Source organism: Acipenser ruthenus, chromosome 20 (assembly GCF_902713425.1).
Source record: "Acipenser ruthenus chromosome 20, fAciRut3.2 maternal haplotype, whole genome shotgun sequence".
NCBI classification, from domain to species: domain Eukaryota; kingdom Metazoa; phylum Chordata; class Actinopteri; order Acipenseriformes; family Acipenseridae; genus Acipenser; species Acipenser ruthenus.
Genome location: NC_081208.1, coordinates 25,670,260 through 25,694,438, shown reverse-complemented (window position 1 = coordinate 25,694,438; position 24,179 = coordinate 25,670,260). Strand labels below are relative to the sequence as shown.

General features: G+C 37.9%; 1 protein-coding gene across 3 annotated transcripts in view; it reads right to left on the bottom strand.

Moving 5' to 3' along the window:
* The window catches only part of LOC117425151 (cadherin-16), a 41,948-nt gene that overhangs the window by 15,689 nt on the left and 2,080 nt on the right, over nucleotides 1–24,179 (bottom strand). For 2 of the 3 annotated variants that reach the window (XM_058993749.1, XM_058993751.1), the window contains exons 3-10: nucleotides 22,062–22,116; nucleotides 20,472–20,564; nucleotides 15,544–15,678; nucleotides 14,425–14,566; nucleotides 11,106–11,264; nucleotides 8,696–8,892; nucleotides 1,072–1,197; nucleotides 360–510 (exon numbers count right to left, since the gene is read on the bottom strand). In XM_058993749.1, the coding sequence (XP_058849732.1) occupies nucleotides 360–510; nucleotides 1,072–1,197; nucleotides 8,696–8,892; nucleotides 11,106–11,264; nucleotides 14,425–14,566; nucleotides 15,544–15,678; nucleotides 20,472–20,564; nucleotides 22,062–22,103 (1,045 nt within the window). In that variant the 5' untranslated portion in view covers nucleotides 22,104–22,116. Of the gene's footprint in view, nucleotides 1–359; nucleotides 511–1,071; nucleotides 1,198–8,695; nucleotides 8,893–11,105; nucleotides 11,265–14,424; nucleotides 14,567–15,543; nucleotides 15,679–20,471; nucleotides 20,565–22,061; nucleotides 22,122–24,179 lie in introns of all 3 variants that reach the window. The other variant, XM_058993750.1, reaches the window with a different exon arrangement.

Genomic DNA, 24,179 nt, shown 5'->3' with positions numbered 1-24,179 from the left:
CTCAGCAGAATTATACAGTATTTGTAGTTGCCATCCACTCACCCAGGAGGTTACAATTATTATTATTATTTGTATTTATTTCTTAGCAGACGCCCTTTTTTTTTTTTTACATACAGTACAATTACATTATTTTTTACACATTATTTTTACACACAATTACCCATTTATACAGTTGGGTTTTTACTGGGGAATAAGACCTTTATACTGCTGACTGACCCTGCCAAATAGATTACTAATCACATTGATCTTAAACCATTCTGGCAGGACTCTCCACCGAGGAACAAGGGTGACCCTCCATTCAGACGGGCCGGTAAATGTACGCCCTAAATGAAGCGCTTGAGTCACAAATCAAGTCTCACCTTGCACGGCCAGCTCATTCAGGTCTGCCTGGTACAGCTGCTGGGAGAAGACGGGTGCGTTGTCATTGTCGTCTCCCACAGTGACTGCCAGCGTGAGGGAGTCGGCGTACGCAGTGCCGTCAGGGCTTTCTGCAAATACCTCAATCTGAAACTATCAGGGGGACAACAGGGTCACTGCCAGGCTCCTGCCAAACTATACGAGGGATTTTTCTGTATGGTCGCTTGCAATAGGACCTGGCTTTAACACCGCAGGATTCCTTCAGATATTCACTACAGTGACACCCCTCCATCCTTTATCATCATGACAGTGTTGCTAACCTGCTTTTAATTATTTTTTAAATTAAGCCTCATATAGGGGGGTAAAGAGTTTTATTATATCATATGTGACAGAGTAATAGGAAGCTTTGAGTAGATAAATAAAGAATTGAGTAGGTAAATACATTCTGAGTTATATGGCAGCACACTGTTTATAAATTCTATACAATCTCAGTTACAAATGTCAGAACTCTTATTTTGACATGCTTCAATTTTGCTGAAGTGTTATTACACATGACCACTGAAACCCTCCTTTCAACCAGGACCTTAAAAGAAGACTTTACAATATTCTAGCAAATTTAAAAGACAACACTACCACATTTATGATTTTCAGAATTTGAAGTGCATTTAAGTTTATGTGACTGCAATAAAATCCTTCAGTGTGGCCCTGACTTACCTCAGCCTGAGCTTCTCTATCCAGAGGCCGGGTCACTGAGATGACGCCCTCGCTGCTGATGGTAAAAAGACCCCTAGAGAAAGCTCCCTTCAGCCTGTAAACAGCTGGCCCTCCGCTCCACTGAGCCTGGAGGTGTGGAAAAAACGAAGCTGGTCAAACATTAAACAGAGCAAATAACTCACATTGCCATGGGCAAGGGTAAGGTCTCTTTTCAGGCCAAACCATTAAAAAAAAAAAAAAAAAAAAAAAATGTGTGCAGTTTCACTGAAATAAATAGGTACAGTACTGCCTTGATGTTTCCCAGTTTGATGTCACCCTTTTTGGTAAATTCACGGTTATGCTGAGTAATTTGTACTATACTGTACAAGGGTCCTCACAAATTCACTGTTTTATGTATAAGATAACCAGGGAGCACGGTACTATAGGAACTCTGTCCCTGCAATTTGAGATCACTCTTACCCTATAGTCCAACTACAACATGCTAATGATGTTTGTACCATTTACATTAGACTGCAATATTAAAATAAGTGTCATTTAAAAGTAGAAAGAAAATATTAAACAGGTGTCATTACAGAAATGCCTTATCTTTACAGCTCACTGGGGAAAAGGAGCCATTGTGCCTTTTGTTTTGCAAGGCAGGTTACAAAGCAATAAAGCACTGAAACAATTGTAACGGTATTCAACTCACGAGAATCAACAACAATAACGATTATGTTTTACTTTTAACACAAACTGTGTCTTTTGACTTCATCATTTAGCAAACACTTTCCTGTAAAATAATGTATTTGCAGAATATGCATGTGCACAGTGACTTTATTTTGACACAGCACGCAGTACATAGGTTAACTACCTCTCTTGTAGAGCCATGTTTATTGCATTAAATCTGCAAGATGACCCTGTTCACTATTAAGGTTGAATACCATATTCACATGATCAAATACATTACCATCTGCATAGCAACTAGTTTAAGCAGCTTTTTTTTTTTTTTTTCTATTCAGCGATTCAGACATGTTGTGATTGCCAGGCAAACCTTTCTTCATTTCTGGATAGGAAACTGTTAAACGAGACAGTAAGAAAAAGGATCCCCTGGCTTGTTTATTTTATTCAACAGCTAAGGAAAGCCCAACTAGCACTGGTTTTTATACATGCAAGTGCGATATAAGAAACCGACTGTGATGGGATGGTTGCAAAAGGAAGCCCCCACCACCACAAAAAAAGAGTAATGATAAGATCTATTTCACAGAGTGTAAGCGTATCCATGGAGATTATTGGGAAACTTGTTTGGTTTGAAGCTGATTTCTGTGGACAGCTGCCAGGAGGCTGTGAAACAGTGCCTAAGAAGGAGAACTCCCTGGGCAAGGAGTTACATACAGCACATGTGCTTCTTATCAAGAGCTTGCTGAACAGGGCGATCTCTTTCCAAACTGTATATACAACCCAACTGCAACAGGATTACTTCACTGACACCGTTGTGGACGTTGAAAGAATTTACATAATAGCACGATTATTTTGTTATAAAAAAAACAAAGGATCATGTGTTTTGGTTACTCCAGTTTCTTGTGCTCTACCTTTATGTTCATAATGGTTTCAGCTGAGTCATCTATTATTATAACACTATACAAAACAGCACGTTGAGCAAACTGCACATTTCAGCTAATTACACTTGGAAAGTGTTTGTGTGGGATACAAAAGGAAATGAGTAACAGTGCAGTGTTACTGATCAATTATGTTTTTTTCGTATTGGATGAAAACTGTTTTTACGTGATGTACTAAATTGATGACTGAAATGTACCTATTGTAAAACTGTGCTGGACATACCATTCCAAATCCCCCTGTAACATTTAAACTGCAGTTCAACTGCAGCTGTATTGCACTGTGCATCCATGCAGTGGCACTGCTATTGAACAGAAACGGTTTCTCATATTGTATTGTTCAAAATGCAATATAAATGTAGTTTAAGGGGAAGAAGAAAATATGACATAATTACAGGAAGTGAGATTCACAGTGGAAAGTAGGGTGCATTATAACTTAAACCTGATCGATCACTAAACCTAAAGCCAAAATGCAGTATCATACTGTGGCTGTGCCAGTGGTTTCACTAAACCTGATAAAGAGAGGAGTGACTTGGACCTTATTATCTGCTATAGCCCTGAACATCTGTTTCACTTAAAAACTTTAAAGGCTCTACAGTTACCAGCTCTGAATACTGTAACGAGTAGTGGTAAAGTTGCATATTAATTAGAGTTTATTGCTGTTGTTTGATACTGGGAAGACAATGTACACTGAGGTAAAGTAGCAATGCCTATTTGCTTGTAGCTTTATGTGGAGGTATAAATACTTTATCAGTCTTTTACTTCTAGTGACATTAGAAAAGGTGTTTATGTCCTGACTCACAAGGAGGAGAGCAGAGTGACGTGCATGGCTGTACAAATCTGTGGACAGCATGAGTCTCTCGTATAATGAGGTGCTGGGAATGGAACGATCTTCTGCCTACATACACGTTAAAGACTGTTTCTGGGAAATGTTAAAAATGAACTGGTATGTAGTGTACCAATTTAAACCAATAAGACAGCAAAGTACTCACAGTAAAAAAAAATTAAAAGGTGAAGGAAAGGTTTTTTTATGCATGATGGTTGTTTAAATATAATTAAATGTTTTTTTTTTTAATATGATTAACAATTTACCATACAGCTAATTTTATATTATATTTGATACACATATAAGCATTTATAAAAAGAGAAAAATAAATGCTAATATATACAGTATAAATATATCTATATATATATCTATATATATATATATATATATATATATATATATATATATATATATAGATAGATATATATAATTAATTAATTTATTTATTTATTTATTTATTTATTTATTTATTTATTTATTTTTACAGTGAAATTTCTATTATACAAATGAATTGGGACCAGGGTGAGGTTTGCAAATGTTTTTAATTAACAGCTTTTAATTTTGACCTTTTCATTTAACTGAATCAGAGCATGTGAGCGATTGATTAATCACACCAAATCAATTAAATGGAAAACAAACCCTGTACCTTTAAATGTACTGTATACTGTAAAGTACTGTAAGTAAATGAGATAGAGGGCTGTTTTGCACATGTATCTATATATAATGTACCACGTGGTCATCTCAGATAACAGAGGTGTTAGTAAAATCAAAGTTCTGATACTCTAGCTTTGACCGTACCATGATTACACTCGGGGAAAACCAAGATGTGGAGTGGTCGATGGAGGAGGGGGTTATTAGCTGCCAGAGGAAAATTTTACTGGGATTTGTCTGCATTTATCAGCACGCTTGTCTGAAACAAGCCAGCTTTCCATTTTCCACTAGAGTTAAAAGCCTTTCAGCTGTTAGTCAGCTCTCAACTATGACCAGTCTAGCTTTGTACCAGACATTACTGCAATGGGTCCCCTCACGACACTGTCGCTGCCAGCAGCAATGATTCAAACCCTGCTTCAATTAAAGAACATCAGTAAGCCCCTCAGCTATACCGACTCTGTGGAACCCTACGGGTCAGAACTGCTGCTAGAACAATCAAGACATGAAGCTTTGCTGTTTAATTGTGGTTTGTTTTTTGTCATCATTTTTCATTTATATTTTAAAGTTGAAACACAAACACACACAAAACCCTTTGAATAGTCCTTAGATAAAAAACCTACAAATCCCAATATAAATCCATAAATGTGAACGGCTTCAAAACTGTGATACTTTGCAGCCCTGTTGCTTCCCCAAATACCCAGGACCCTATTTCAGTACATGTATTTTGGAAGAGAACAGTATTACCAAGGGTGACAACAACTGTGGTTCTGCATATACACCCCAATGTACAGCTGGTATTTTTAACAAGTGTGGTGAGAGGTTATCACTGTTGTTTTTGCTGCTGTTTGGTTTCCATGATGGAAAGAATACTTGAACTGGGTTAAACAATTCCAATTAGATTTTTAGCTTTCCAGGGAAAGCCATTTAAATACACTGTATCTCATCAATCTTAACATGGTGTCATAAAAACAATATATGAAATATGGACTATATGAAAAAATTGCCAACAGCAGTCTAGAAAAAGTTTAATAAACAGTAAAATTTATTTAATTAATTAATGAAATAAGACTATAAGCAGTCTGGAACTGCAAAGTATAGTATAGCCTTGTAACCACACAAACAATGAAGCTACTGTGAAGTTAAACTGCAGTTTAATTTTATTCAAGATCAGGGAGTAAGATGTTCTAGAGAAGCTTATCTGCAGTTCAACTACAGACCGCTTTGAAGTTCCTCAATGTTATGCAATTTGACTGCTGTTTCTCTCTGGTGCTGCCACAGCATATCAGAAGTGAAGCAGTCAGATTGTGAGGCCCTCAGCCCATGCTCTGCTCATACATCTTCAATCCCAGTAAGAGCAGTGAAGATGTTCTCTCAAGCCCATGGGGGCTTGCACAACCTTTCACAAAGGGCTTCTCCTAAATAATAGGTCTTGTGGAGACCCGGGTCTCTGCTCAGCATCACTCAGTGTGCAGCCGTTCTGACACTGTTTATCCTTGCCGTGTGCCGTGGTATGAAAAATGAAAAGCTTAAAACGGCAGGAGTTGAAACAGTGACTGCAGCTCCTCAGCTTTCTCGTATAACAAGCTGCTCAGCTGAATCATTCTTTATTCCCTACAGCTTTCACAGACTCCTGACTTCTTCCACATGACAATGCCTTGTCTTCTCAGTAACATGCCTTTGCTGTTTGTATGTCTAAGATAATAACCCGCAGCCAGCACAGTAAGCGACGAAGTGGATGTATTGTTTGGAGAGCAACCTTAATATCTCCCAGTTTATTTTTATTAAAAACAGACTGACCTGCATACTACAGGCGTTGCAGCGTTGAAGTTTAAGAACGTTTAGTAATTTATACAGTAAGAGCCTGCCTCCATCTATCCCCTTGCTCCAGATAAGATCTGCTGTGTGTGTAGCATGCACACTTAAACTAGAGACATCCTTGAGTGGACCCTAATCTGAGACATTAATAACATTAAAGAAAAACCACAATTATCGAGTAAGGAGTCAATATTGTAAGGCTTGGGATCGATTTCAGAGGAAAATGGGAATCACACCCAATCATAAGCTGATTGATTATGCTAAAACAACTGTTATCTTGCAAAACTGTCAGATTATAGTCATGTAAAGGCAATGTAAAGTTTCAGACAAGAACCTTTAAATACACCTTTAAAAACGATCATTTGACAGCAAAATCCCTGCAGCCATCACCAAAAGTCAAGCAGGCTGGACTCAGGTAACTCCCACATTCGTATCATCCTTCATTTAATAGCAGCTGCCGACAGAGAAATGACAATTGCAGTTTGGAGGCTCCGAAAGGCAATGCCAAAACCATGCAAGTAAAAAATGCTGAGATATGTGCTTGTGTCAACTGTTATTAATAAATCATCCATAGTCATCTATGATAAAGCCTTCATCCTGGTGCCATAAAGTTTCTCTACAGCAGTTTCTTATAGTTTTACCTCAAACTCAAGTAAAATCCTATTTGAAAAGCATGATAAATTGCTCAATTACCTTTCAAAATACAGAAATACAGCAAATGTAGCAAAGATGAGTAATGTCTGACATGCTTTGGAAAAGGGCAGCATAACAAAGCAGTACTTAAGACAGACACACACATACACACACACACACACACACACACACACACACACACACACACACACACACACCCCACACACACACACACCCACACATACACACACACACACACACACACACAGATACTGCTGAATATTATGTAGGTGGCGTGGATGTAGGTTGTTTCCCAGGCAGGTAGGCATCAAACCTGCGCATTTCTGGCATTCATACAAATACAGACAGAACTCTCTATTCTGAACTCTCCAGCTGTGTCGGCCTGAACTTCACACAAGCAGCTTTCAAAGACAAAACACCAAGACACAAAGACACCACGAAGATAACAAAGTCAAGACTGCAATCAATATTAGAATGACCTGTTCTGCTTTCAGAACTTCCCCAGGGTAAAGTAAAGTTATACAAGCAGCAGCTAACATCCGTATTTCTGAGTCAGGCTTCCCTCAGAGTAGGTCTGTCCACATCTGTGTAGGGGGTGAGTGGGTGTTAGTGTGTGTGTGTGTGTGTGTACGTGTAGGTGGGACTAGCACACATCATTCAAGGCACTCTGTCAGGAAAGAACAGAATAGAATAGAAAGACCTATACATTCTCTTAATGTGGGATTTTGCTGGGAGAGGCTTGTACAGTTACAGATCAGCTTCTTTTTCTTGACATTTTTTCTTGACATTTATTCAGTTTATATTCTGACTGTAATTGATTTTGATTTGTTAACCTGCTATATACTGTAGGCACATCTCAGACAATGATAACGTGGTTTTGGGATGCAGTATCGTGGTTTCACCTGTTTGTCTCATATTGATAGGAGCAAATGACCCTGCACTCAAAAGCTCAATTTGACATTAACAAGTTTGGATACACTTTAAATACAGGCACATTAACTGCACAAAGATTTACTCAATAATTTCATTTTGTTGTAAGTAATGTAACAAAAGTGTAAGTACAGTGTAGCCACAGTGTTGGATATGTACATTTATTTTGAAGTATACAGGAGGTGTGCTTAAGAAGAACACCTGAAAAATGGGTGTAAAGCTTTCACTTTTAATGCTGCCCTAAGTGAGAGTGCGTCTATTCATATTTTTGGGAGCAGATGAAAGCATTCAGCTGTGACTGATACTATAAATGTTATATAACAAGCTAAAGGTCAGGGAAGCCCCCTGGTGTAAGCAGAGCATGCTGCACACCATGGAGGAATGCAGTTTTACATCATGTGGGGTGGTGGGGGGGAGGGTGGTGGTTTGTGACACCAGAGAGACACAGGAGGGGTGTCTTCTTATGTGGAACAGTTATAGAAACCTTTAGAGGTCACAAATGTGAGTCATACCAAGGGGAATATCCAATGAAGGAGAGAATGACATTAAAAAATGAAAAAAATACACCCTTCCCATGCCATTTAAACATTATCCTGTAGTTGTGTAGACTACAGGGATTGCTGTGTCGAACTAAACCTTGATTCAAAACTGAAGTTAATCAACATGTAATCCAGTCACTGAACCAGAAAGGCAAATTTAAACTCCTTATGATGAATGATGCTATAGTGCGGCAGTGGCTACAGAAACACCATCATTTTGACTGGCGGCCCCAGTGGTTACTTCTTATGAATAACAAGCACGGTTGGTTGTAGTGAAAGCCCTTTGGACAAGGACAAATAACTGAAGAGTGTTGTGAGACTGTAGATTAGCTAGCGTTAAAATCTGCATTGCAGTGTTATAATTTGCAGTTACAGTACATTTATAGTGTATTAGGGGTGTGCAGCTCCTTCTTTAAGTTTTGAAAAATGTGCAATGAGTTTGATTGCTCTTGCAACATAACGTTGTAAGTTTAACCTCAAATTTAGATCATTTAAACATTTTGCACAATATGAAAGGATTTTCAAGTCAAAGTGAACTGGGAAAAGGTGATTTTTTTTTTTTTACTGTAGTTATTTGCCTTGATATACTTTCAGCACAGTTACGTCTGTCTCCTTACCTGGGAGATCCGCTGTGGGAAAGGGCCTCGCTGGTTCTCCTGCAGATTCACAGGCGCTAGTGGGATCCACGTGTTCTCCATGACTTTAATGGACACAATGCCCTCCGCTGTGTGTGCATAGGACTCCTCACCCATGTCCTTGACTGTCACCTTCAGGTGATACATGTTACACTTCTCTGGGTCTAGGAGACGTGCACCTAGAAAACAGGAGCACAAACTTTAAAGGGATTTTATAATATTAATATGAACTATCCCACTATCCGTGTTCTCTATCACTCACGGCTGCTGTTTCTTTTTAGATGAGTATTTACCAGGCACCCTTTTTACCAAGTGGCCAAATATTGCTGAGCCGTTGTTTAACTGAGTCTCCAATATGAGTTATGTATTCAAAGTGAGTGGTGCCTCAACCCCAATCTGACCACCTCCAGGTCTTCAAACTAGGTTAGTCACTGACAGAACAGGGCTTTTAGGGATGTTGTCTATTTCTATTTCTTTCGCTCTGAGTCATCATGTACTACAGGACGCCATCTTTATGTTTGAAAGCTTGTTACAAGTTTAATGGTTTTGAATCTGTGACCCAGAATTAAAAAACTAACCAATGAATGTAAGGAAACCTTTTTGAAGTACAGCAGTTATCATATATTATGTAACAACTTGCCTCCAAAGTAGTAATTAGAATAAAGCAGAAGATAAATATGTTGACCTGTGGAAGAAACACACTGCATGTTTTTTTGTTGTTGTTGTTGGGCTTGTCTCAATTACGCACAGTTTTAGCCAAACCAAGCAAACTCTGAACTGTGTATTTTTTAAAAATTCTGAATTCCCCTGATGGTGAAGTCATTTTTAACTCAATATTTTTACCCACTAGCAGTTTAAACAGATAAAAAGATTATGAATTACGAAATGTACCCAGAATAAATGCTATTCATATTGAAATTCCTTGTAATAAAAGACCCTTTTTTGTGTACATGGAATTCTTAATGATCTCTATAGGAGCGACAGTATAAGGAGCATTCTTTGACTGCACAATTTTCTGATTTCTGGTATCATGGGAGAATCACATAATCACGTGGCTAACAGGAGACACAGCGACTGCTTGGTGCTAGAAACATATCCTAGTATTAACTGTAAATTCCTACAGCATTCAGCATTCTATAAAGTATTATAATTATAATAATTATTATTATTGTCAAGTCATTTTCCTCTCAATGCCTCCACACTCAAAAGTCTTTTTTTATATTTTGTGGAAGGGACGGCAATTTCCGCATCACAGCTTGTCTGCGACTCTGTTAAAGATGTAATCAAAGCTGGTATACATGGTTAGTTGTTAACCAGGTTTAACTTGAAGACCCCAGAGATGTACCCTACTTAGCTCAATCCAGACGGTTGTCATGCTGATGCGCTGGGGAGGCAAAATAAGCTGATCCCTGGAGCCAGCATTACACTTCAGTCATCAACACCAGGCAGAAGGATATCTACATCATCAGATGGATGGAAACGCAAATAGATGGAGACGCAGATGGATCACATTAGTTTACAGTAAAGCTACGTCTTAGTTGGTGCTTATCTTGGCGAGAGCCGAGTTCAAATCAGCATGAAGTTTTAACATCTACTCTCATGTTATGGAAATCATAACATTAAGGAAGCAATCTGCAGATTTTCAACACTGAATGAGTTCACATGGGTCATCCACTGGGGGACAATGACTCCTGGGTGTAATCTCTGAAATGGTTCAGTCAATCTGCAAAGGGGCAGAAAAGTTACACTAAAATAGCATTAGTTAAGCCCTGATTGGTTTTCTCCATGACTGTGCACTAGTTTTACTGTAGCTTGCCAGCCAGCTTCTCTCTTATTAAACATTTCAACAGACTTGCTCGTGATAGCGCCACAAAAGCGGCTGACAAGGGCTTTCATCTGACACTCAAGTGTTGAATCACAGAAATCACAGAGACGCTTACCAAAAGTGATCCAAATGGAAATCACTGGCTCACACTTTCCAAAACAAACGTAAAGGGGAATACTAAATGCTCTGTGTGGGTTTAAAAAGGTTTATTTAGAAGCTCCAAATAATGAACTGACTTAGTGATTTTCTGAGACACAATATATCTTAACAGCTTCAGAGTCATTTCCTTCCCAACTATGTGGAGCTCCCTGAAATCTGTAATATACAACGCCACACAGATTCAGTTTGTTTTTGTTTAACCAGGATCTGTTGAATGCATTTCCACTGCACTAAACCACCACTGTTCTAAAAAATTACTCAAATCAAATAAAAAATGTAAAAAAACAAAACCTGGTAAAAGTGACCGAATGAAACACCAGATACTGTCTGCTCAGTTACCTCACAATGACTTGTTTCAGCAGTGTGAATACTGCAGACTATCCACACTGTATTAATTGTCAGACTTGCCTTCTGCAGTGAGGGACACAGAGCCAGTCAAGGAGTGAATCTGGAACATGTTTCCGGATGGTTCTGCGGGGGCCTGACTGACCAGACTGTAGCGGAGGTCAGCATGTGGGGTGGCGGGGTCATCCAGGTCAGTGGCCTGCACCTGCATAAAGGGAGACCCTAACAGGAACCAGAAAAAAAAGAACAAGGTGAGGAACTTTGGGGTACCCAAGCAAAATCCACACTTATCCCCAGGTCTTAGTACATTAAAGTACATCACAATGTAACCATGAACCTATCCCCAGCAACACTCTGCCCCCAGTGCGTATAAGAAAACCACATTTGGTCTACATGGTTTTGCTTACTGATGTATTTCTTACAGTCCTAGATTTGTTTTTACTACCTTGCTTGCTGCAGTAAGAACATGATTCTAACACAGTAATCACAAACATAATGCAATTGATACCTAGAATAAAGCAATACAAATAAGGCTTTTGGTCATTTAACTTCATATTTATAAAGCACTCTGGGATGGCGACATGAATATTGCTATACAAATGTAAGCTGTATTTTATTGTATTGTAAGCGGGAACTACTTTGCATTGATAGTCTGTGGTACAAAAGGAAAATTACAGTCAGGAGGCAGCAGCTAATATTGAGCCTGTTGAGAAGCACTTTGGAAACAGCAGTCATGTGACTATTTTGTCTAGTTTGCAGCATTATACCAGCTAATGAAGGAAAGTCAATAACTGCTGGTATATAAAACAATGGGAAGGTAAACAGAAACACATTATCCTCTTGTTGGGCTTTCCACTCAGCCAGGTGTATCTCAGTCATGTGATTCACAGACTGCAGCCTGCTGTATTAGTTTTTTTGTTTTAATCTCTATTTGATCCTGGCAATACATATTTATAGATTTTGTTTTATTATATACAAATCCATTCAAATATTCCATGCCTTAAATAGTCAGTCTATATACAGAAGAAAAGAAATGTCCATGGCGTTTAGCCAGATGAAATATTCCGCTACTCAGCATTATGACCATAATTCAGATTGACAGTAGAATGAAAAGATCATGGAGTACAGCTCTACTGGGCACTATTCACAAAATGTAAAGACTGTTTTAAGTTTTAAATCCATCTTAAAAAATGCTCTCAGGTTTGCAGGTCGGAAGTTTGCTAGAAGGTTATCAGCTGTAATCGCCCTTAAAGGGTACATAAGGACCTTTTTATTTTATTGTGTTGCATGTTCTCATGTGTTGCTACAACTGTTTACATAAGGTGTGTGTATTGTTTTAATTATTTTTTTTTTTTTTTACTGTTTGACCACTTTTTTAAACTTAAATTGCATTCCCTGCCTCAAGACGGCTTCCCATGTACTGTACCTACATGGACCTCCCAGAACTACATTTCCCAGCTTCCTCATGCTCACTGGTAAATCCATCTCAGTTACATCTATGAGCAGGAGGATGATGGGAAATGTAGTTCTGAGAGGTCCATCCGGGTACATGAGAAGCCAGGGAATGCAATTTAAAAGTTTAAAAAAGTGGTCGAAATGTAAAATAAAAAAATAATAATAATTAAACAGTTGTAGCAACACATGGTAACACAATAAAATTAAAAGGTCCTTATGTGCCCTTTAAAGTGAATAAGGCCCATTATCAAGAATCCTAAATGCCATAGGACCACTGCAGAGCACCATTTTTACGACCTGTAATAGACCACAAGACCACTACAACAGCTGTCTTTGAATAAAGAAGCCAATAGCAAATTGTTTAATCTCTATCATCCAATCAACAGAAGGTTCCTCTACCTCCTGTGCTCCACACATTGGCGCAGGAACCCGCTGAGTTGTATAAATAAGCCCTGAGCTTTTCTGTGTCATCTCTGATACATTTGTGTAACATGCTGTAGAAGCCAACACTGTCGATTCAGACAATACTGTGAATACAAATCTATCTGAAGGTCAACAGCACAAAAACATGACTAAGTGTGCCATTGCTACAGAATAAAAATTGTGTGTGTTTTTTTTTCTTTTCTTTTTTTTTCTTTTTAGACTTCACATACTTGTCTGGATATAAAAAGATTTTACCTGACGTGATTGTAGCTTATGAAACTCCAAGAGCAATAAAGAGTTTAGAAAAAAAAAAGAATAAAAAACAATGATATTCGTCATGTGTGGCATTTTTAAATGTCGCACAGCACTTTTAAATAACGCAATCAATGCTGTCGATTCAGACAATACTGTGATTACAAATCTATCTGAAGGTTAACAGCACAAACACATGACCAAGTGTGCCATTGCTACAGAATAAAATGTGTGTGTGTGTGTTTTTTTTCGTTTTTTAGGTTTTTTTTAGACTTCACGTACTTTGTCTGGATATAAAAAGATTTTACTTGACGTGATTATAGCTTATGAAACTCCAAGAGCAATACAGAGTTTAGAAAAAAAAATTAATAAAAAACAATGATATTAAATGTCGCACAGCACGTTTAAATAGCGTAGCATAAGCCCTACGGTATTGACTAAGAGAATACCTTAACAGCATTAAATTATTATTATTTATTTCTTAGCAGACACCCTTATCCAGGGCGACTTACAATTGTTACAAGATATCACATTATTTTTACATACAATTACATTATTTTTTACATACAATTACCCATTTATACAGTTGGGTTTTTACTGGAGCAATCTAGGTAAAGTACCTTGCTCAAGGGTACAGCAGCAGTGTCCCCCACCTGGGATTGAACCCATGACCCTCCGATCAAGAGTCCAGAGCCCTAACCACTACTCCACACTGCTGCCAAAATACACAGTATAGTTGCTGCTGATGATGATCTAGGTCTCTGTTATGAAAGATTTAATCGCCAAGATATGAGCTACTTATCAAATTTGGTGCTACAGAAAGAACATCCCCAAACATACATTTAAAGGGAGATGGTATTCAGTACTAAACAAATGGCTTTAAAATCCCTCCATCCGGCACGGTTCCTTTGTAGTTTTCACGTGTACAGTTTAAAAAACATGTCGCAGATATATAAAATATATTTCTGGTATCTCTGAGCTCTGAGTTTGCATGCCTTACTTTCAGGTATTCTTTTACTGTAGTACAAGGTAATTTCATCCCAGCAGTGTTTTCTGGGTCCAAGCATGTACATTAAGTGGCTAAAAAGCATATCAGTCATTAAGAGAAGAAACTGGTTGGTTAACGAGTGAGGACAATTTCACTCTCTAGGTGAAATGACAAAGGAAGTACAGGAAAATACAGGTTTGCTATACGAGTCTAAAAGAACAGCTCTGTTCAGTTTGTATCTCAGAGGAGTCATACATCACTCACCTGATTTTGTCCCCAGACCAGAGAAGACGATTCCTGACATGGATTCCTTTGTAAACTGTGGAAAGTTGTCATTTTTATCCTTCACCTGGATGTAAATAGTGATGGGGTCAATGACTGGCTGCCCTTTGTCAGTCACGCTCACCTGAGATAAAACAGACAAGTATTGAAACTTTTTTATTTTGTTCTAGAGAAAGAAAAATAACTAGTATAATGGTATAATAACTAGAAGGGGGTGTTTTCGGGGACTTCAGTTATAATGAAAGGGAAAAGGCATCTCTGATAAAATGGTTGGTAAAAAGACGTACCGGAACAATTATTTCTGAGAAAATCATACAATAAATATGTTCCAAATGTGAAGACGTTTTTTCTAACCACGTGGGCTGTACCATTGATGTGGACCGTTAGTTTTAACTGTGCAACACTAGTAATGAAACCTGACTGAGAGAACCATGGAATACATCTAAGTACAAAATACAAAGACAAGAACTGAAAATGTGTATTGTCCCAACACAGTAACAGCTATATTAGGACACCAACACATTTAAAATGCAGTGTTTACATAACTCTGAATATACAAAGTCACCTCTACTGCCAGAAAACAAGTAGTTCATCTTGTTTATATCTTGTATGAAAATCCAGATAAAAGTAGTCAAATTGATTTTTTTTAAAGGGGGGTTTCATAAGGTTTAGAACATTCCACAAGCTCTCAGACTGTGTTTAATATTACCACCCCTGCATGTCTGCAATTGAGGTTCAAGCACAGTGCAGATCATTTGAATTCAAGACAAATTAAGGATGCTGATTAGTAAGCCTTATATAATCCGTAGAGTTAAAAGATACAGCTCAGAAATGACTGCTGCAATATGATTTCCATGCAAGTCAAACATTCAGCATGTTATCATGCAACACATTTCCTGGACCAAAATGCTTTTTATTTTTTTATTGCTTAAGTGGCAACACGTCAATGTTACTGTTTTTCCATCGATTGCATTACAAGACAGACCAAAGTTTGGAAGCAATTAAAATGCAAATAGTAGCTGTTTACATGACATTTGGCAAAAAATACATTTTTTCAAAGCTTTTTTGAAATATCGTTTGGGATCTTTTGATGCAACAGACCTGCAGCGTGTAGGAGGGGTGCTTCTCTCTGTCGAAGGGTGCTGTAGCATACAGAAATCCTGAATCCACCCCGAAAACCCCCTCGTCATCTCCAGTCAGAGTGAAATGGTATGACCCTAACGCCTGCTTGGGCAGCTGAAAGAAGAAAATTCAGACAATTAATAAACTCACCTATTTGTGTAACTTTCACTATAAAAAATAGCTATTACACAATAACCTATAAGGTAAACACAAACATAAAGAGAAAGCGCTTCAATATCTTAAAAGTTGAACAACTGTGGCTAGGATATAAAATGAATGCCCACTCTAAGGTGCCCTGGAACTAATTGTGTGTGATTTCACTAAGAATTAACCAGCGCGCTCTGTGTGATACCAGTCAGTCATGCCACTGCAACTGGCACTGAAGAAAGCAGCTGTGTGTTTGGCCCTGGTGGTGCTGCTCGGTTTAACACAATCCAAACTAGCATTCAGCGAGTTACCAGCAGAGCCGTTTAGTATGTTCCCTTTAGCAGTGCCGGAGTGGAGACAAAGATTGTTATAGAATCTGTCTGTAACTGTAGAGTTAAATGTAATTTGCTAGGAAGCTTGCATCTCAAAGTCAAGCTTAATTATTATTTTTCTCTAAGTTTACATTTGTGTTTGTTTGCACAATTACACAATAATGATGTGGTTTCGTGTTTAACTTTAGAACATTTTCTTTCTGGTAATTGCCCTAAAAACAACCAAAATCAATTGAGATTTCTGTTTTGACAACCACTGCTACTCCCAGTAGTTGCAACAGCAGCTACAGTACCACAGTGCAGTTATATACAGTATATGTTGTGTAACAACCCTGTGCTGACTTCTTAAAAAACTGACCAACCTTCATTTAAAACTAATTAAAATGTGAACAACCACTTGCGTGTTTAGAAACAACATCATTTAATGAAAACAAAGATGCGTCACAACGCCGTTTTACCTCAAACCTCAGATACATTACACCACATATAATACAAATGTAAAGAGCTGATCTTGAACTTCTGGAGCTGTGTTTTTGCAATCCTGTTACTCATTTGTACATCCCATTCAACTGTGGCATGATTACAATTTCAAATTTAAATGCCGACAAAATGTTCTCCCGGTCAGCAGGCACTAACTGCTTGCTGTGCCGCAGGGTGTCTAGGCGTAGGAGTATCTCAAATAATAATCTCACTCGCTCTTTCAATAGCTCCATATTTCCATATCATTATAGAAGCACTAAAGAAAAATGTATATCATTTGCATGATACAGTAGTCAAAAGCAGAAAAAACTATTTTTACACATGGCTTAATATAACCGTAGCTTCAGTAGCAATAAGAATGTAAGCTGGCCAATACAGTAGATTTCAGATTTTAAATCAGTGTTCAGCAGAGACAAGGGTAAATTGGTAAACAAGGTTGGCATATTGATTCATAGTGTTTACAGTTACTTTAAAAAATGAAGCAAAACAAAAACAAAACTGTAGGGTTGGGGTCACAATTCATTATCTAGTACATCTATTTTTACTTGTTCAGTTTAAAGCATGGAATGTACCAGTGCTTAGGCCTCCATCCTAGCACTAAAGGCAATGCTTGCTACACTCTAATGCTTTTGTTTTTTCTGCTTATCCAACATCATCAGAGTCACCTGAAAGGTGAATTGAATGTTTAATGGTAATTACGATGTGAGTCATAAGGTAGCATGGATATTAATAGGGGTCTGTGTTTTAGAGGTGTAAATATTAATATTAACTTTATCCAAGCATTGTGTCTTTCAATTAATATTTTGTCAAAATGAATATGACCTTGGTGCTGTACAGAAATGGTAAACAAAACAGAGTTTTGAGTTGAAAGATGGTGATTTGAAAGAAGGCGACTTATTTTTCGAAAGTTAAGAAATGTAAACAAAAGTCCCAAGTTCAGGTACCTAGTTGTGGTAAGTTATTTTTATTTTCTGTCTAACAAAATGGAACATTGCTAAACTGAGTGGACCTGGGTTCTGGTGCTTCAGAGTTAGTATTCATTTTCTCTATCTCTGTCTTTACCTAACTATTACTGAGTCTGCCTGGAGATCCTAATTGCATGCACTGAACTGAATTCCTCTTCCCATTTGAACAATGTGATAAGCTGACCTTTCAACTCTGCTAGCCCCACCTACATCTAGCTCGAGACATGTTGGAGTCAACAGAGTTGAACGGTCAAATTGGCACAGGACTTGAATGGAATGAGGAAGTCACTTTGAAAGGTGCTCCTTCGTTTTTATGAGAACATTTCTGTTTTATTTTTCTATAACTAGAAGTCAAGGAGGGAGGGTGTAATCAGTACTGTGTCGATGCTTAGAGCAGAGCTCATTAGCTTGATGTATTGTAATGGCTCTCAACTCCCCTTGAAAACCTTTTGTAAGATAGTAACCTTGGAGCCTGTTTGCATTCTTCTGTTAGGAAAAATACTGTATGTACTGCTGATGTTTGCCAAGAAATACATCCTGGTTTAATGAGACATTTCAAACTAAAACACTGGCTTTAGGGTTTTAGTCGCTGGTTGTGTACCACATTCTGTAATAGAAGGATAGAGGTTCAAATGTGAATGGAAATAACTACACCAGTGTATGTGTGTGTGAGAGAGAGAACGATCGATTGAGGCCAATTTAATGATACAATCAGGAAAATCAAACAATCATAAACCCTGACGTAAACCATTTGAAAGCATTTACTCCAGTCCCCTATTTGTCGAAAGGCGAAAAAAACCCTGTTAATTTTACAAAACTAGAATCACACAAGAAACAACTAATATAGTAATAGTTCAAGATCTCAGTGTGCAAAATTATATATTTTTCCTTTCTAAACCTAAAGAGTAAATACTAATAAAGAAAGAAAAAAATACCCCTAATGTTGAGTAGACACACATTTCAGCAAGTGATGCATAATAAAGGAATGTGAAGCACACGTTTGCACAAGTGACCTTGCACCAAGCAATCCTTTGCTTTACCATCCTTGGTTATATTACAATTCTGCTTTTTTACCAGGCTTTCAACTATGCTTTAGTACACTTTACATTGCTTTCACAGCGGCCTGCTATAAGCACCCTTTGCTTTCTAGCGCTGACACAAGTGGTTTGTTACCAAATAAGCTTCTTATAGAGAGTGTAATGTGCATGCCCTGGCAATGTGTGCCACTATCAATGACGTATTGATCTAATGAATCACTGCATGTAAACACAATATTTATGGCAGCCGACACACTGTTTGTTCAAGACGGGACAATGTTTTTATTCACTTATCGTTTCTACACCTCAATTCACAGTTCATCAGCCAGCCTTTACAAAACATGGTGGTCTTCTGGAAGTTACTGCCCTGTCTTACACTACCAGTCCTACTCTGAAGCAAGTATAAAGGGAAATTTACTGACAGAAGGGAAATTTACTGACAGAAATAGAACATGTAGGGGGACATGTATCAAGCGTTTGTGACGACATTAAGGCCATAGCACCGAGTTTACGCCGGCCTTAAAATTGCCCCGTATGTATCATTACACTTTTGCCAAGTTAAGGCCGTGTTAGCACTGCCAAAATGAGCTCTGCAGCTCATTAGCCATGCACTTTAAGGTGTGTCAAGCCTTACTTCTATGCATGGGCAAATTGTAGGTGGGGCTCATTTGTAAATGAAGTCTGTGATATTAAAATTAGATTCATGAAGCGGCAGAACAGCTGCGCCGGCCGGTCTGCAAATAAGTCCGATTTCAAATTGGTCTTATTTGGGTACAAAGAAAAAGTCAGAAAGCAGCTGATAGGAAAAAGCATAATGGCAGTAGTCATAACGTATTTCTTATGATAGAGAGTGCAGGCTCCTAACTGAACAACCCAGGAACAGAGGGAGAGCGCTGAGAAGAAGGGAGAGTATTTAGGGTCTGCATTACCCTTGATCTCCCTTAGGATTCAATTATAGCTCGATACCCGTTATTTCAAGTACAATTGTTTGTATTCATTAAGTTATCCTTTTCATTATGTATATTTGGTTGTATCCGTCGTATAATAATAATGTAATATAAAGTCAAGACACTTAGTCAACACAGGTCATCTCTGCCTCTCCAGATGAGCTACCCAGGCTTTTGTGGGTTTTAACCTGTACATTCTATTCAAAACACAGGTTAGCCCATTTTGAATTGTCATTTCTGCCTCTCCAAGTCCTATTGTTCAATTGAGGTAGCCCATTTGGAGGGGAGGCGCTATTTTTCAGATTAGTCTGTTAATCTGTGCTACCGGTAGCCCATTTTGAGCACCGGTGCAGCACATTTAAGCATTTAAATGTGGCAGCTTATACCATGCCACATTAATTTTGGCCCAGTTAATACATTCGGGATGGGGTGAAATTTGCGCTGCGGCAGAGGGCTACTTTACACTCCACCAATTTAGCACTGCGTCGGTCGATCTTGATACATGTCCCCCTTAAAGTGGTAAAAGAAATAACAAGAAGTTATTGTTCTAAATGCCTTCTTTCTAGACAATATTTTCCTCTCTGAAAACTTGCCTTTATACTTACATCAATGTCAGACTTTTTTAATGTATTTAACACCAGGAGAAATGCATTTATTATGACAGTTCTTTCTATTTTCTAGAAAGCAGTTTATAAACAAAAGCTTATGCTAAAATTAAACAAAAGATAATGGTAGTGGAGGAGAACAGCTTTTTGGCCACTAACCCTTGTTCTTTTTGTTTTTATTATTTCAGGCACCACAGCTCTCTGAGCAGACCTGGTGTCTTTTCACTTCTATAGGCCCCCACCTGCTGGACATGACATTCCATTAACATGCATATACGCCTACACCACCTGCTGGACACTAAACAAATGACATGTTTAATGCCTCAACAGCAGATTCACGATAAAGCCTCTTATAGTTCAATGCATAAGAGAAGAAGAGTTGTGTTGAACGTACCTTTACGATATAAAAAGGGAAGTTTCCTCCATAGTTCTCTGGAACTTCTGACTTCAGCACCTCACAAGTCCCCACTGCCAATAAGAGCAGGAACTGTTGGGGAAAGGTAGACTTTGGGTTAGGGGAGTTAGGATTTCCTTGTGTAACTCTTTGTTCTGGGATAGGTGCATGTTATCTTTGTTTATATAAAACTTGTTTGGATACCCACAGTGGCTCTGTTATAAAGGCCTCATTTTATCATTTGAGGAACATTAAACACATTCTGCTTACTACTCATAAGGCCCCCCATGGTACTGGGCCCTTATATTTACAGGAACCATTGGTACCTTATGCTCGAGTCGCGCCTTCAGATCAGTCGATACTGAAGTTTTGGTAGTTCCTAAAATCAGGAGGTGCAAGGGTCTTATTTACCAGGATAGTTCCCTTCGGTTTTTTATGGTAAAAAGCTGCCCTGCTTGACCGCTGTTACCTCAAGGTTACTAATACACAATTACATTATACTTATTACAAAGGCAAACTGCTGAGAGTGTGTTAAGTGTGTTTGTTGTTATAAAAGTTTTCCTCAAAGAGATAGAAGCATAGACATGTCGACAAAAAAGTTTGATTCTTAAATGTGTACTTTCCAGAATTTTAAAATAAATCCTATCATTCAGTAAACCATTTTCACTCTACTTAAATAATATTGTGTAGTCAAAGTTTTTTAATGCTTAAGCTGCATAAGGGTGGCACCCACATCTCACCTGGTCCTAAGTGATGGTGGAGCAGAGAGTAAGTTCAAAGGCCATCCATCTTAAATAACTATATTCATAATTAAAATCTTTCCTAATGCGCTTCATCTACATGTAATAGTCATGAGAGTAAAGGTTACATGGAATGACTTATATCTTGAATGATTCTATCTTGATTTGATAATCTACCATTGGTTAAATGTAAAGCACCATCATAAGACAAACCAGTCTATATATGAGACTGGGTAGATTGCAATTCTATGGAGAATGGATTCTTCCACGGTAAATATTAAAATATGTACCAACCTTGGCATTTTACAAACCCTGGTTCTTTGACGGATCAGAATCCTGTATTTGCAGTCACTGTTTAGGGGAATTGAATAGACTCTGGTTTCTTTGATTAGGACTTAGGCAGTAGCAACTATAAGAGTTTCAGTGCTGCGTACATTTGACCTCATTTGTATAATAACAAGGAGTTTGAATCTCCCTTAAGAGGCCCTAGTTTAAGAGAAGAGGACCATAATTAAGTCATTGCTACACTGATGTGAACAAATATGTAGTTTTGAGCTGAGCTTTTTCTAGACTGGTTCCAAGAATGAGACCCGCTTAAAGTAGGCCAGTTATTTAAACACTGAGGTCAAGGTTCTAAACCAGGGCAAAGGTTGCAAATTTCCAATATAAATCCCTTTCAGCATTCCAGCATTGTTCAGATAAGAACAAGCCTCCACCCACAACTAAAAGAAAAACAATGAAGAAACATTTACAATTGAACAGTCAATCCCCAAGTACATGTACATCTGATACTACTGATGCATCTACCTATCAACTTGTATCTTTCTTGAGGGTGGGGGGAATCACTTACATTTAGGAAAGCGAGCCCCTTTGCAGGTGATGTAGGACACATTCTTCAGCAGGACCTGCACTTAAAGAGAAACTATTAGTTATTTCTTCCTTAAGAAGATGAACTGTGTCATATTAATGATATACTCTGGTATACCGTAGTGAAAATACTAAATACACTGTAAAGTAATTTAAGGTATTTGGGCAGGTGTGATAAAGCATGGTATGGTGAAAGCATGTATGTTTTATATACCAGTCCATTGTATAGAGAAAGACACCAATATAGTTCAGCTCATATTTGTAAGAACTGAGATTAACCCAAAGCTGTACTTTAGTGGTGTGCAATTCAGAAAACTGATTTGACCTTTACCTTAAGAGAAACATTGACAGTCTCTTTAAAATGAAACAGTTCAATTTCTACACCTGGCCACCAGATATAGCTAATTAATTGCCTCTTGAAGGGACAGCGATAAAGCCGCAATTTCTTCTTAACACATTATTATCCAAGTGGGGGGGGGGGGGGGGGGGGGCATTGGGGTTAAACCAGGAAGTTATGATATATCACAGCAGGGCATCTTTTGAAGTATTTTTTATACTCTAGACAGAACCTATCTGATATAGAATCTGCCAATAGCACAAGCCCCTATTGACTTTTTAAAATTGAAGCATGATGGGTTGACACTGTGTGGCACACAGCCAGTTCCGTGCACACACGCTACTATATCACTCCACCACACCAGGCTCATGCTACAACAATCTTTGACCTTTCCTTTGCTTTGCTGTAATGTGTAACCTGCGCTAACCGTGATGCACGCGGACGCATTGAAATTCTGTCTTTGGAATGTTATTTTTGCTTCGCTGACTGTTATTCAAGGAAGCTGTACTTTCTCCCTGAGAAACTGGCTGGTCATTAAACTCAGAAAAGGCGATTTTAGACACAGTTTCCGAAGTGGAACACTGTGATTTGTCTTCATCTTTTCTAAAAATATGTACAGTCTTGGCAAGTCTCTTCAGGTTTTGCCAATTTCTTCTTTAGTTCACAAATGTATATATAAAAATAAACATACTATAAATCCAGTTGTGAAATATTTTCCATGAAATGTGTTTGAATGAGATTATCCCTATAAACAATATATATATATATATATATATATATATATATATATATATATATATATATATATACACTGCTGTGCAAATGTTTTAGACATGTTGCATTTTTCTACTCTGATGCATTATGAGCAGCAACAATTTACTCAAAGCCTCCACTAGTGTTTGAATTGAATTGACAACAGAACTGGCAGAAGGCACAGGTGTCGTTGTCCATCAAATCAACAGTACCTTTGTTAAGAAAGGGGAACAAGACTAAAAGGCTAAAACATGCACAAGAACACAGAAATTGGACTATGGAACAATGGTCAAAGGTGCTTTGGACTGTTGAAAGATGGACAACAACACCTGTGCCTTCTGCCAGTTCTGTTGTCAATTCAACGCTTGTCTTATTTATATTCCTTAAGGATATTATCTTCAAGTATTGCTCATCCTTGTTAAACAGCTTTTTGGGCCTTCCTGGGTTTGTCAATTACAGATGCTGTTTCTCTGTACTTGTTGATTATGCTTTGGATACCACACCTTGAAAATCAAGTTATGTGAGCTATTTCACTCAGTGTTTTTCCTTCTCAAGGTTGTTATAATAGTAGAATACACTAGTGGAGGCTTTGAGTAAATTGCTGATGCTCATAATGCATCAGAGTATAAAAATGCAACATGTCTAAGACTTTTTGCACAGCAGTGTATATAGTTCATAGATAGGTATTAACCAAAAAAGCATTCTCTACTTTATTTATATATAAATAATGATAACTATTACTGCATCTCTAAGGACATTTTCGCTTTCAACCTTTACAACACCCATTATTATAAAATCCAGTACAGCACATACTCTACCAATGCAAAGTATAAAACATGCTGCAAACCTATTAATGTGGTATAGAGTGTTTAATACAGTCAGCAGTAGAGATGTAAGACAAATGAATGAGAATGAGCATACACTGACATACACTGACATAAACTTTTTTTTATATCTAGGTTATTTTTATGCCTGCTATTATAAATCTATTGAATTGAATCAAAGATAGTG